This window comes from Schistocerca americana, chromosome 1 (genome assembly GCF_021461395.2).
Source record: "Schistocerca americana isolate TAMUIC-IGC-003095 chromosome 1, iqSchAmer2.1, whole genome shotgun sequence".
NCBI lineage: Eukaryota > Metazoa > Arthropoda > Insecta > Orthoptera > Acrididae > Schistocerca > Schistocerca americana.
Genome location: NC_060119.1, coordinates 358,441,767 through 358,457,802, shown reverse-complemented (window position 1 = coordinate 358,457,802; position 16,036 = coordinate 358,441,767). Strand labels below are relative to the sequence as shown.

The following is a 16,036-nucleotide window of genomic DNA, read 5'->3' as shown; positions in this document are numbered from 1 at the left end:
AATAGGACAGATAATGAAAGATTAGATCTATTTTAAAATAGAAATTTTATAAATGAGGTTTTACAAACATAGGAGTAACATAATATTTTTGTCAGAAATCAATGAGAATATTGCAAATTAGAAAACAGAAAGAAAGAAGAGACATGACTAGGATTCTGAAACAACAGAAGACCAGAGACCTCATTGAAAGCATCAAGGAAGCAGAATAAATCAGGGAAACTTTTCTTTTCTACTGACTTTCCATTAAATATAAACAAGTTAAGAGACACATCAAAATTGCAACACATTTTTGGCAAATTCGACAATGAGAATGTAAGGATGACGTACCATCAAAACTTCCATGTGTCACAGCAAACTGGACGAGTGACTGGTATGTTTCCTCTGAAGGCTTGAACACAAACACACCAGAGTTAAAGCAATCAGGCCACCCTGCATCTGGGGCGGCAGAGAATTCTTCTCTCTCAAATAGCTCATCACAGTTCTTTAGAACCTGTCATAAAAAAATAATTACTAAAACATAATCCTATAAACTATCAGATGCCTTTGCACAAAAGCAAATGGGCATATCTTCATACATACATAAAAATTTCTACAGGGCACTGCTCACCAGAGTATCGGCATCCAAGAATACAGCTTTTGAAAACTCTGTTAAACGCCAACAATGCAGCTTGGTGAATGTAATGCCAAGATCTGGTCTTGCCAACAAAGCCAAATTGGCTTTGTCCTGAGAATCCAAAACATTTACTTCTTTCACATTGTTGAACACAGTTGACAACTGAGCCCTGGGAACACATTTATAGCGCATAACACAATAGCAAATGTTTATGGATTGATTGGCTGTAATATTTCAAATAGTCTAATTACCTCATCGGTTTTGTAACACCATGTGTGACAAGGACTGTCAGTTGATGAATTGTGCCAACATTCTGGAGAGAATGTCCCAAAACAAGGGCTCCCAAGGCATATGAGTCATTTGTGGCTAATGTTACCCAGGATGTTGCTAAAAATGAACAAATAACACTTTTAATGACATCACAAATATAATAGAGAACATTCATTATGAAATGGGAATTGTTAATAATGTTGTGTGATTTATGGTAAAGTACTGACAACACTTTCACAGGATGAAGTATTTATGTATTCATTGTAGAGCCGGAACCATTCGGTAAATTTTAATATTCATAATGCAAATACTCCTTTCACAGTTGCCATACATTCTTCAATTAAATGCATGAAGTACCAATTTTAAGCAATGGAAAGGGACAAGCAAGTTATGGCCTTCTACTATTCCCACTTTATCTCAAATCACTCAGAAACAGGAAAAATACACAAGGCTAGCTCAGAATATTCAACAGTAGTTAGGCCTATTCATATTTCTGAGTGCATGTCTTTAACAAATGTCTTATGAAATAGCATTGTTTCAGTGCATATAAGTTTTGCACAGATGAACTAGAAACAACAGCTCTAACATTAAGAAAGTCAATGTAAATCCTTGATCTAAAACCCCAAGGCACTGCAACACACACACTGCTTATGAAATTTTACTTCAACTTTTATTTCATTTGCCTTGCTTTACTGATACTTTCTTAACCTCCCCCTCGCCACCCTACTTTTTTTAAACTTCTAAATCTTCTACAGTTATACAGTCAGACTATGAAACACATGGAAGAGGGAGATCCCATTGTACCACAAATTAGGGTTTCTTACCTTCAACTCACATAAGGGGTATGGAAAGCCTGCATAAACGACACTGTGTGCACTGTTGTTGGCCTAATTTTGCCTGTGCAGTACCTAGTGGAGCAATGCAGAAGAGGCTGCAAATGTTTCTTGAAACTTTGTAAGCACACTTCTGCAGGCTAGTTGGCATCAGTCTTCATGTGTCTGTCAGTTCTGGTTAATCAGTATTTTCGTTGCACTCTCCCATGGGTCAAATAAATCTATCATAATCCACACTGCCCTTTTCTGCATACTTTCAGTACCCCAGGTTAGGTCTATTTGATATGCGTCCCACACATAAGCGATATTCTAGGATGAGTCGCACAAGTCTCATGTGCCATCTTCTTTGCAGATGGACTGTTTTCCCAATACTCTACCATTCACATTACTTGCAGTGTGATACTTCCATTTCAAATCCCCACAAATTGTTACACCTTGGTATTCATATGAATTGTCTGATTCCATTTGTGATCCATTCGTATTGTAGTCATAGGATACCACAATTTTAAATTTTGCAAAATGCAAAATATTACATTTCTGTGTCTTTGATGCAAACTGCCTGCCATTTTGAAATCTTATCCAGATTTGACTGAATATTTGTGCAAGTTTTTTCAGACACTATTTCATTAAACCTAACTGCATCATCTACAAAAAGTCAGATGTCACCTGTGCTAATGCTCTTTCCGGGGGCACACCTGAAGTTACTTCTACATCTGCTGGTGACTCTCCGTCCGAGACAAGATTTTCCATCCTGCCTACCAAGAAATCCTCGATCCAGTAATAAATTTCATTTGTTAACCCATATGATTGTACACTCATTAATAGGCACTGGTGTAGTACTGAGTCAAATGCTTTTTGGGAGTCAAGAAATGGTGCATCTATCTGTCATGGTCCATGGCATTCAGAATGGCATGTGAGAAAAGTGTGAGATGACTTTCTTATGACCAATTTTTTGAACCCATAATATGGGTTTAATAATCAGCATCATAGGGGTGTCTATGATACTGGACCATAGATTAGTGGATCACTTCTGCTACCATTCTTGCAGATAGGTGTGAGCTATATTTTCTTCCAACTGCTAGTCACAGATTTTGGTCTAGGGATGTATCATATACTGTAGCAGAAAATACGTATCTTTGCAGTGAGGTAAGAATTAAGATGCGGTGGAACTCTTGGATTTTACTTCATTAAGGAACATTAGAAAATGTTCAGCTCTACTGCTGTTGCTTTACTACTGTCAATTTCTGTGCCATCCACAAGCATCAGACCACTCATTTTTGTGCCACAGACAGCCTTTACATATCACAAGAATGTGTTATTTTGTGAGAGGTTTTTCAATATAATTCTGCTAAGGTAATCACCAAAGGCTTCATGCTTAGTCATTCTGAGGCCACATGTGTTTCACTAACATCCGTCCATCTATAGGACTATGATTTGCTTAAAGGTCTATTTTGCAGTAGCTGCTGTTTCTTCATGTATACCATGGAGGTTAAATACCATCAGAAACTGTTTCACTACGTACGTATCTATCCAGTGTTTGATAATCATTCTTCTGAAGTTTGGTCACACTTCCTCCACATGCTCATGACCAGCAGTGAAAGTTTCAAGTTCTTCCTTGAGATCTGACAGCTGCATAGTTTACAGAACATATAGATCTTTCTACTTGTATTAATTGCTCTTTGCACTGTGGTAATAATTACTGCTACAACAGATTCATAGTCGCTGATACCAGTTTCAACATAGGCATTCTCAAAGAAGCTAATTTTATTTGTTGCCTCTACATCAAATATATTTCCATTGTGATTGAATTACGAAGTATCATTGCTATGTAACTTTCATAGAAGGCATTTAGTGCTATCTCACAGGATATCTTGTGCCATGCCAACCACATGTAAAACTGTAATTGTCCCAACAAATTGTTGAATCACTGAAGTCTCCTCCAGTGATTATAGTGTGAGTGGGGAGCATACATGTCAGTGAGCTGAGATTTTCATTTAAGTTTTCAGTTACATCTGGGGGTGAATCAGGTGGTTGGTAGAAAGACTCAATGGTAGTTTTATGCCCACCCTTGATACTGAGCCTTGCCAAAACAGCCTTTCATGGTGATTCATTTTATATCTTAGTAGAGGTGATTCCTTGTTATGTTGACAAATTCACCACCTCCATTTCCTACTAGCCTTTCCTTTCAATCTCCACCTGAGTTTACTCCAGAATTTCACTGCTGTTGATTTCAGGTTTTAGCCAGCTTTTTCTGCCTAGCACTGTGTTAGTCCCTTTTGCTACAGATTAATTTCTAAATATGATAAACCACAACAACAGAAATTGCTGTTTCACTCAATAGATTGCTGTTTGGATGCTGTTAGGACGCAGAAGCATTTTTTTAAGGGCAATCATTTACATCATCCCCAATTACAGTGAAGAAAACTTACTTTATTCTTTTAGCAATACTCTTTGCCCTTCTCAGTTTAGCTGGAGGAGCATCCTCTTGGCAGTGTGGTGTGATGGATGCCTTGCATGTTTTATGCCATTCTGCTGCATGGAATCAGAACAAACAAAATTACTTTGTTGATTACATCTCATTTTCTCCAAGACATTTACAACTGCATAGAGCTTTGTGTCGCAGATCGTTAATTTACCTGGGAGTTGAATCCTACAGTCGTTTCTTGGAGGAACTCGCCAAGCAGCAGACAGTCTGCCCCTGCTTATACCCATCAATGTAAATAACTACCTTGTTAACATTTGATACTTGTCTAATAATTCATATAAGGTGTATTTGAAAGTGGTATACATGCTATTTTGTAGTTTATCAAATTAAAAAGAGCCTGAGCCTCACTGCAAATCAGAGAGGATATTTACTGTGTTAAAACATTCAGATTCACCACACCAAGCTCTGCAAGTTACTCCTATTGGTCTTCTACAATTCATATACACATGTTTTGCTGTTGGCTGGATAAGAATATTAAATGCTGGACACAGAGAGTGAATGAACCTTATATGCATGTCACAACATGAATTATTACCAGATCGTTGAAGGTTGTTCCCCAGCCCCAGCACTGATGCTGGGTATGTCACTGGTTTAACACCCTCATTGTTATGCAGAACTATATACAGAACAGCCAGGGTTCAGCTGCACCTTAACAAATGCGCTGTAAAATGCTCTGAACCTAAAATACGACCATGAAAGATTTTCAAATATTGAAAAGATAACCATAGAAACCTAATTCATACAGGTGTTGGATGATGATGTATGGCCATATGATGCCATAGGCATTTTCAATGTGAGAAAATGTTCTTTAGTGCAGCGTACACAAAAAGATCTCCTTTTACCACCGCTTCTAGGCTTATCAGACTGTTGAGTGTAGAATAGTAAATACAGAAATCACACTGAGGATAACTGACATTCCCACAAGTTCCCTATGAACTGATAAGCACTCAACTGCAATAACTTACTGAACTGGTGTTTTACTACGCAGGTTACAGGAGGCAAATCATTCTTCTTCTCTCCTAAAATTACGGTATTGTCCCTCAAACCAGATTTTGTTGAAAAAGCACAAGGAGGGAGTTGTTCTAATCAGTATTCAACTGCCACAACATGTGTAAATACACATGCTTTAACATCTCCATACTAAAGGGGCAGTTGTACTCTTCAACATTACTGGAGTCAATGTCCAATGGATATTCTTAGTCTACACTGGAACTCACATCTTTATTGCCACTGGATATTATTTGTTGAAAGTATTTCACCATTAACTGTCCTTTATAGAAATGCATTGAATATGTTACCTTTACAGATGATGTGAAACAGTTAATGGATTTTAAGAATTCTTGTGAAGACAGCTCTTTGCTCTTTCAGATACACCAGGCTTTTATGTAAGCACTGCAAAAGACTAAGATCATCAGCAAGTAGACTGCGGTGGAATTTTCACATTACCACCTGCCTTTCCCCCAGGTCTACATGACACTCCTTGCTCCACCATGGAACTTAATATCTGCCAGGTTTAACACATGACATCAGGAGGAAGATGTTACCAGCCCTGTGAATGACTGCAGTGATGTGATATACCATGTCCTGGATATCAATCTGGTGACTGAACACAGCCAAGTTGCTATAAAGAGTCCAGTTGACCCTGTTCAACAATCATTTCGATGGACTGATTGCAAGTGTTGACATATCTAGCAGATCGATTCACATGGAAAAGTGGCTACTGAAGCGAAAGTCCTCTGCCACTTTCTAAATGAAAACATCAGATAGCATAGGAGAACAAAGTGATAGGTCAGTGGCTGAGGATGATCTGTTTACAGTATTGAAGAATTCTGCTTTTTCCATATTCAGGAGCCAGACATAATTCTAGAAGAGGAACATCTCCAATACCCAACTTGTGGGGCTAGTGTATGCAGAGCCCAACTGCATGTAATTAATGATGAAACCTCCAGAGGAGAAAGAGACAGAGGACTCTGTGGATAAGATCTATAAGGCATTATCATGTTCATAAGGTGGGAGGTACAGGGACCTAACAGTTATTCTTAATAATGTGTAAACTGAAACAGATACTGCTTGAAGGTGGATTGTGAGGGTAATGCAGAATGGCATGTACCATGTATGAATACTGTCACTCCATTCTTAAATCTCTCATCTGTATCGTCCTTCCTGTGAGCGGTATAGCCTTCAAACAAAGAGGTGGCTGAAGATTTGAAAACCCTCATATGCGTAGCCATAAAGACCTACCCTGTGTTAAAAAGTTTTACTTCCTCTCCATGAGTATGTAAAGCCATTCAATCTCCACCGGAGATAGAAACCATTCATCAAAAGGGGTCTTTTTTCCTTTTTTTGTGACATGTTGGGCAGTGAGTGATGAAAAATGAATCGATAGTCATTTCATCTGTGTATATATATTTCCAGTTTCATTTCAGAATAATCTTCATTAGCGCTGACCTCCATCTATCTGATGTTTGCATGTCCAGTTTCTTTGAGTTTTACCAGTTTTTCAGCATGGATTTTGCTTGGTTGTTACTGTGAAGCAAGTACTTTCCACAATTTGCTGGTGACCTCTCCTGGAACTGGTTTAGAAACAGCTGTAAACTTATTAGTTAGAGCATTGTTACACCTACCTTTACATACAAGTAGTTGTGCAAATGCCTACTGGTTTTTGTATCAGTACTGACTTTTACTACAACTGACTCACCAACAGCTAAGGAAACCCAGGTTCACTACAGCTGTACGAAAGTATCACTGGTTGAGTACTAGGGAGAATATATCAGCTGACAGTCAAGAGTTAGACTAAGCACAGAAAGGCTTAGGGACTTACTTGCCAATTGTGCTCACAAAAGAGTTGTAAGCACTGGGGAAGGGAGATTGAGGCATTGGAAATAACTGGCAGAGTATGGATCCTGTTTTGGTCCGACTTGCTGTTTCTGGCAATTAATTGAGCAAGTTGAGCAATTAAACTATTACCAGAAGCATTCAGTTCCAAGATGGAGTTTTAGGGATGTGGCAATGACTTATGTGTAAACAGCCTTCTTCCCATGTACCAGTCCGAGCTTTTCATTAACACATTCCACAAAACACAGCAATCAAGGTTAGTCATACCATTCAAATAATGAAATAATCATGTTATCAAGCAGATTATTCTCAGATGTGTCACTGATGTGACCTCAGTTACACAGGGTGGGTCAAAAAGGACTCGCCAACTTTGGAATGATACAGAAATTTATTGTGATAACTAACAGAATCGGCAGATGTGTCATTTTGTGGGAAACTTCCTCGAGTTTCATACAAAAGTGTCAAGTGTAATTTTGGTTTGATGTAACTACCATTTGTAGTACGGCAAACATCCCACTGGTATTCTTTCCACACTCATTGCAGCATACCTGCCATAACTTGTGCAACAGCAGCACAGATTCAATTTTTCAGACTGGTTAAATTGTTTGGTAGGGGAGGAACATACACACAGTCTTTAATGACATCCCAGAGAAATAAATCTAGTGTGTCGAGTCTGGACAGCGAGGTGGTCATGCAATTGCCCCTTCATGGTCAGTCCACTGAACTGGGAAGAAATTATCAAGGAAACCTCAAACTTAAATGAGGAAATGAAGTGGTGGACGTGCTTGCTAGCACTGAACCATCCCATCTCTGTCATCTTCACTGATTTGTGGAACTAAAAAGTTTTTGAGCATATCCAGATATACAATACCAGTGATGCTTTTCCCCATGAAAAAGAGGAGGTCATACACTTTCAATTTGCTAATGGCACAAAACACATTAAGTTTAGAGTTGTCACAAATATGTTCCAGGTTTGCACGTGAATTTTCACTGCCCCGCAGTCTGCAGTTGTGGATGTTCACCAAGCCACTAATATGTTGGCTCACTGCTAAAGATTATTGTGTTTGGATTCGTTTCGTCATCCTCTATCGGATGCAAAAATATCAATACAGAATTTCCCACAAGCAATGTTATCTGCATCACTAATGTGCTGTGGTGTTGTAAACTTGTATGGTTTCAGACAGACGTCTATGCAGTACTCACCAAACAGTCTTTCGCGTAATGTCAGTCTCACAAGAGACACATCGCACTGATTTTTGTTGACTGCGGCAAAACTCTTCCCAACCTGTTCAATCTAATCAACAACACACAGGCAACCTAGTGATTTATCACATCACACTGAACAACCTGTCTCAAAGTTCTTGTCCCGAGAGTAAATAGTAGGCATATATGGTGTGAAATTTACACTAAACAGTTGTTGCACAGTTCATTTCACGACAACAAAACACACAGTGAACACATTCTGCACCAGTGAAAGTAACCATTTTAACTGGCCACTATGGCCAGTTAAATGGGGTACTGATGCACTATGTGAATCAAACATGAGGTTGATTGTTATGAAATGACAGATCTTCTAAGTCAGTAAGTTACCTCAATAAAATTCTATATCATACCGAAGTTGTAAAGTCCTTTTTGACTCACCACATATAGTTCATATTACACTAACTATTATTGCACATGCAACTAAACAACCATGACCTTTACCAAGATCTTCCTCTAACAAGCCTGAATCACAGGCAATCATGCTCTGCATTACATTTGTCTTGAAAATACTTTGTAATCACCACCTAAAAGAATCGAGGAGGACACAATGCCAAAAAGTTTAAAATGGGGTAGCCTACAAAGGCATTTACTTACTCTAAAAGCCACTTTCAAATTGTAAAGAACAAATGCATAGAACTGCTACCATTTTATAGACATTGGATGTAGTGACAATTCCATTCATTCATTATGTTCCGTACATGCCATCAAGAAGGAGAACATTCAGGGATACGGAACAAGTTAAAAAAGGACAGGGGAGGGGCAGTGGGGGGGAGGGGGCAGGGAAAGCAACAGATATACCTAGAGACCCATTTATTTTTACATGAGCTTACTCTTGGCAAAGGAACTTTTACCCTACCAGCACGAGGAATACCAGACATACATGACTGCACGAGCTGTGACGAGTTTTATTGTGCTTACAATGTATACAATGAGGAATGATACAACACAAATCTTCAGTTCACTTGTCCTCTCTCTATGTTTTACATATATGACAGTTCCTGCACTTATGCTCACCACTGTGCTCCATCACAGCAGAGGCATGCAGAACTTACCCTTTGTACTGTAGAGTGAAGAGATCATTCTAGATAGTACTAATTGCTCACTCAAACAAGACTTACAGTGCAGTGGCTTCAATGAAATTGGAAAGGCTTCACTCAATGCTAAAAGATTTTTCAACACAGCCAATCTAGTCAACCATAGTTAGTTAACGACAGTGTTCCACATGTCTATGTACTCTTCAGCAAAAGCAGACACCACCACAAAGCTACAGATCATAAAAATGCCGTAAGTAATTAAATTTTAAATAATTTGAATTTATTGATATGCTCAATGACAATATTCTCTGCATACTGTATTGAAAGCTAAGGCAGGTAGCAATCAGAAACAAGTGATTATCGATCCATAGTCCTAATCTTTCTACCAAGTTACATCAAACCAGCTATACTTGTCAGGCATTGTGCTATAAATCCTTTTCGAGTAAACAATTAACATAGTTGCTCAGATATTGATTTCTATCTTTGATAGTGATAAAGGAGGATCACCATTGTTGCCAACATCACTGTCAGAAAACTACAAAAATTGTTAACCTTAATTGTTTCCAGAATTTTTTTTTACTTTCTTCTCATCTAAAATGAATGTAAACATATTTCTCCATAATAACATGCACTGCCTTGCGAGTAATGAAAGGTTCAATTCTTGTGTTTCAAACTCATTATCTTCATATTATGGCAGTCAGTGTTGATGTTTTATGTTGTCTCTCTCTTTCCATCTGGACTGGGAATTTGGGGTGAAAATGGGTATGTACTTAGGGGCTTTCACATTCCATCATGCACACATAAATTACAATATCACTTACGATTTGATACCACTGCTGGACAGACGTAATGGTCTTTTACTAATTGGCTTATGACCTATTTTTTTCTTTGTTTTTATCTTTCCTTCAAGTTTCTTCTTTGGTGAATATAGGTGCAGGTGGTGGAATACTGCTCTTCAAAGATTTTTTTCTGTAATACTGCTATGTATTGATTTATGGATTTTGCAACAAGTGACATTTTTGTTTGTGCTGGCAAGTTCTGTCTTTCACCATTACCTTCTACACTGATGAAGACGTTGCAAATATTGGTAGCCATTACCACCTACACCTTTTTTGCTACATTCAAATACATCTGTTCTATTACATTAAACTACCTCAATATTTTTCTGCTCTGCTTCAAGCAATGAATGCAAACTAGCGTCAAAGAGAATTACAGACCAGCTTCATATGTAGCCTTGCTGTAGTAACCCAAAGTTGGTCGCCTTTCACAGGCCACAGCAAAATGAAGAAACTTGTGATAGTTCTACTTTTAGCATTTCACCATTTTTGGAATAAATGTCGACACTTGCCAATTAATCAAACTATAGTGAACTCTTGCGGAAGTGCAAAACTGCTGCCTGTTATAATTTTTTTACCATTCTGGATGCCCTCTTTCTCCTGCTATTGTAATATCTGTAAGGTTTCTGAACAATCATTAATCTAATGGTGGTGATGTGCATATCATTTTATTGGAATATTCCACTAAAATATTACTTTTCATCAGTTTGCTGATTTGACTGCAAGTAAATATCTCCAAGAGAATAGTTCCATTACACAAATGCTTTGTGGACTTGAAAACTCCCACTAGCTCTTCTACACCCTTTATGTACGAGAGACGTATACTTCCAGAACAGCATTCTTCTTGATAAAATGGGTCTTGAATACTCTTTCATGGTCAACCCAAATCACTGGAAGTATTTGCAGACAGATCATGAATTTCCTACAGGTAACCAGTAAAATAAATATCAACTTAGATAATGTTGTATGAAGCTAATACCATTCTGTAGGCCAGTCAACAAAAGTAAACAAAGGTTGACTGAGGGAAAAAAAATCATGTGGTCGCAATTTTTTGTATATTAGTGGGGAAAAGTGGGGGGAGGGAGTGTCTTTAACAACAAGCTAAAACTCCTGGTCAGTGGGGTGTGTGCATGGGGTGGAGCAGGGATCTCTGGGAATCCCTTTTTCATGTTTTTCTTGGAAATCTTTATGACTGCGGCTTCCAATGAAAATGTTTCTCAGTGCAAACCTAAACTACATTAAATTTTACACAAAAAAAGATTATTCATATTTTGTCTAGGACTAAGTTTCCATGTTACAGAGGATGGAAAACAAATGGGTCAAGAGCTATTATTCAATGTTTGTACCACTTCTAAGTTCACTGACACTTATTTTGAGATAATCTCTATTCCAGGTGGGGGAGGGGTGCATGTGGAGTGTAGACGGGTGACTGAAGGCAAGTTGCCAGATTCAGACACTCCCCTCCTTCGCAGGGCTATTAACTGAAGAACAAGCAAATGAGTCCCCCTCTCTCTAACCCACTACATTACGAAAAGCAACCACATGGTATTTCAACAATATTATGAAAAGGATAGCTGTTACTCACCATATAGCTGAGATGCTGACTCACACATAGGCACAACAAAAATGCTGTCACAAAACAAGCTTTTGGCTAACAATGCCTTCAGCGGGGTTAAAACACGCGCATGCACGCACACAAACTGCAGTCTCTGGCTACTGAGGCCACACAGAGCAGCTGCACATGATGGGAGATGCAGCCAGGTGGTGGGGTGCCTATCTGCAACACGTCATCTCCGCTGTATGCTGAGTAGCAACTAACCTTTTCATAACGTTTTTACATTCCACCTTGCAGTTTCCATTGTGATAAATACATGGTATTTCACAAAGTTATACCGATCCTTCCAGAGATTGCCTTATCAGTCGATGACAACAAAGCACATAGATCCCCCTAGGGCACTTTATTTTCCAAATAAACCTCTGCACACTATTCTACATTGCTAGAGGGGAAATATATTCTTAGTCATCCTGTACAGCAGTTGCAACATTCTTCTGGGAAAGGCAACTTCCCCACCAGCACTGTTCGCTTTTCAGTTTGCAGACAGGCTATAGCTCCCCCTCATTTTTTGGTCCAGTTCCCTTATGTAATGTAAGAGGGCTTTATAGACACATGTGTAGTTTCATAGGACCAAATTGAGAAGCAAATCTCCAAGGTCATGGAACATGCCAGTACATGAAATTACAACATAAAAGTAATAATAGATAAATTAAAGTGTTTATGAACCCAATAACGACAAGCCATAAGTTTATGTAAATGCAATCAACAATATAACAATGAAATCTGGTTAATTTTTCAAGGAACTGCTCGACAATAGAAGGAGTGACCCATGAAGAAACTTTTTGCTTTAATTTGAAAGCATGTCGATTACTGTCAAGATTTTTGACTTCTTGTGGTAGCTTATTGAAAATGGATGCAGCAGTATACTTTATGGCTTTCTACACAAGAGTCACTCCAAATGAAGATTGAATTTCTTCTGATATTCTGAAATGACAGTAAAGGATATATATATTGAGAGGCCAAAGTCAGAACACCCAAATAATGAACAGGTGTTGACAAGAGGTTCGCGAACTTACACCACTTATTGCCTGAACTGCCCATTTCTGAGCCCAAAATATCCTTTGAGAATTGGAAGAGTTACCCCCAAAATATAATATCATTTGTCATAAGTGATGGAAATAAGCAAAGTAGACTACTTGGCTGAACAGTGCTTAATTTGTAAGTGTGGTACCAATGATGTACATAGTGTTGGTGAGAAAGGGATTGGACTGATAAATATGGCATTTTGCTACTGTCAGGCATTGACAGCATACTGGAAAAACATATAGCCTTGTTGCAATCATTTGATGTTTAATTACTGATTGACCAGAAAGTTACTGCATTTCTCTCGCCTTTAATTGTGGTACTTGTACACAGACATATATCTCACATTCAGGAATTTCAGGCTATGTACAGTGGGCTGCACTGAATGGAGCCACTTACCACACATCCACAGCATATGTTGCAGGGAGGCTTGCAAGGATTGATCATGTTAAAATCTAGAACAGCAATCTGCTGTAATGCATTACTTGACTATGTTGAAATATCTGAATTTAAAGAACATTCAGGTGAGCTACTTCTGTCAAGACAGAGCAGGTATAAGCCTCTGGATCTTTTCAAATGCTGGGAGAGCTGAGGCAGAGCTGATGCACTTAACACAACTCATGCTGTAAAAAGTCACTCCTATGCTATGTAATTTTTAATTTTGAGAGTGTTAAATATTACTTTTAACTTATTAGATTTTGTCCGAGTTTTTATTACTGAATTTGGCAGTCATAGTTTAAAAATACATTTTTAATAATATCATGCTTATTTTCAGGAGCCACTTCCACTTTTACTCAACAAAACTTGAACTACAGTCATGTCTGGGACAGTTTAGGGACATATCAACAGCAAATGCAACAGATACATTAATACAGTTTTGTTTCTCCCTTTCTCTCACCCATACACAGGCAGTGTAATGATCAACTGGGCTATTTTGAGCCACTCACAGGCATTGTGCCAGGCACAGGCATTTCTTGGAGGAACAACATGTTTCACTGGTGCGGATGGTACCTAAAGTGTAGATAAATAGTAATCAAATTGAACATATCTTGTCATACAATATGTTATTTACAAGGTATACCATGATCTTTCAGTCCTTTTTTGTGAAGGCCATGTGAATGGATATTTTGCAAATAAAAAACCTCATATATTTGAAACAACAAAAAATAAAACTGTGGCCCATTCTATTTTATTAGCATTACTGTTACATCTGAAGCATCAGTTATTACCCATATAAAGAAAGATAATTACAGTACATTTGCTTATTCCATTTTCAAGATACACTTAGATTGTGACTTATGTTCTGCACACACATCACTAATTCAAAATTTTCATTCTGGTTGTGGATGTTTGATTTACAATAAATATTTCTTACGTATTGCCTGACAAATTACCTAAAAACATTGTAAATATTCAAACTAAAAATGACTCTCACTCATGCCTAAATTGTGTGTTTCTACTTTTTAAAACACCAAAAGTTACAGTCATCATCTTGTCTCTAAGATTATATGCGGGGATTATAAAGTGTGTTGACTTGTGCAACATCAGCTTCCTTCACATCACACACAAATCATAGCAGCCTGTGCTGTGATCCAGAGAAACAGTGCAATAGATTATGGAAGTGCATTATTAACAATTTCTCCACTGAAGATGTAAACAATGTTCATCCAAGGCTAGTAACAACTGTTACATTTGCAAAGAATGTAATGAAATTTTACCTTCTCCTAAAACGAGAGTTGATCCTAGAAGCTGAAACGCTGACAAACAGAAATTCTACAGTTACCATGGAATAAAAAAATTAAAAAAAACTAGGTACTTCCACATGAGTTACGCCAGTGCCTTTTCAATAACAGAGAGTAGGACACACACTGCTACTTGCGAATAATGTTCTACATTATAGCTATTCAGCAGTCACTACAAATTCTACAATACTGGCACCTCAGCTCTTACCACTAAACACCAGGTGCTGCCAAAGAACTATCTGAATGACTACCAAACATTACTTGCAAGCCGTAATTTCATTTGTTCGCCTATAAGATACAGTCAGTTTTCTCAAGAACACGGATTACCGTAATTAATTGTCTGATTATTCGGTACACATATGAGATTATTTTCTAACAACTAGATGAGAGAAATGTGACAGGTCGACTTATTCCACCCTCATAATGAAATAATAGTTTTTAAATAACAAAACATCGGACAGTTTGGCCACGCTACGAAAATAATTCCCAGATTAAGTCCATAAACAAAAATACATTTAAACTAGACTGACAATAAAAAAAGGGTCCCTATGAAGATCCCTATGTCATACAGAATACTGGAGTGAACAGTTTTTTTTGCATTTACGTGGTTAAAATAAGTGCGAGGGAGACAAGTAAACAGAATTCTATTTTCTACTATATTTACTTTTTTAAAACAGCAATTGATATTTGTAGGTAGAATCAGTAAATCTAACTACTTCGTTCTCCAAGCTCTCTCGTACAGGAAAACCATCAATGCATCAGCAAGGTCAAAATGCAAATTGACCTCTGCGTTTAAGAATGACCTTCATATGACTTAATTCCATAAACAGGCCAGTAGATGTATACCTATTTGTCAGCGATGTCCTAGAAATTCTTTTTCGGAATACAGATTTTGGTCTGCAACACTATCCACCAGATAGGAAAGAAATTGGACAGTATAATACAGAACACTCACCACTCATTTTCTACAGAGATTTCCTAGTATCTGTGTTGTAGTGACGGCAGAATAATCCGTCACAACTCGTTTCAATGTTTCTAACACCTGTACAGAGCTGACACTACACTCGCTCACGATGACACTTTACACTCGCACCTCCTACAACTGATTCGTCCAACACATGTGTTGCCAGTAAACTCGAGTCCCTCCACCCCCTTTCCCCACTACTTGTTCCAAGCAGTGTCGCCAACGACTGAAAAATGAACATCTCAAGGGGACGAGCACACTGCAGCTCAGAGCAATTTCGATCCTCTGGCTCCGAGAATCGCCTTCTGAAATGTATATGAGAGCGTAAACAGTTTGGTCATAGATACAAACATCACATTTAGCCTTACATAAACTATGGTTTTATCGCTTACCAATAGTTTATACTTCAGTCTGGCAACACACTAATTCGTTCATTAAGTATGAACTGGTCATGTGTATATATATACGTGTGTGTGTGTGTGTGTGTGTGTCGATGCCAATACTCCACGTCCTCGAATTGAGC

The 16,036-nt window shown here is 38.1% G+C and overlaps 1 protein-coding gene across 3 annotated transcripts in view; it reads right to left on the bottom strand.

Moving 5' to 3' along the window:
* LOC124599880 (proteoglycan 4-like) overlaps nt 1-15,693 on the bottom strand; it is a 70,676-nt gene extending 54,983 nt beyond the window's left edge. Inside the window, exons 1-4 of one of the 3 annotated variants that reach the window (XM_047136115.1) lie at nt 15,505-15,693; nt 865-1,000; nt 608-782; nt 328-490 (exon numbers count right to left, since the gene is read on the bottom strand). In XM_047136115.1, coding sequence (XP_046992071.1) covers nt 328-490; nt 608-782; nt 865-1,000; nt 15,505-15,511 — 481 coding nt within the window. In that variant the 5' untranslated portion in view covers nt 15,512-15,693. The remainder of the gene's footprint in view (nt 1-327; nt 491-607; nt 783-864; nt 1,001-15,504) is intronic. The other 2 variants (XM_047136114.1, XM_047136116.1) reach the window with 2 other exon arrangements.
* Between the last annotated feature and the right edge of the window lie 343 nt (nt 15,694-16,036).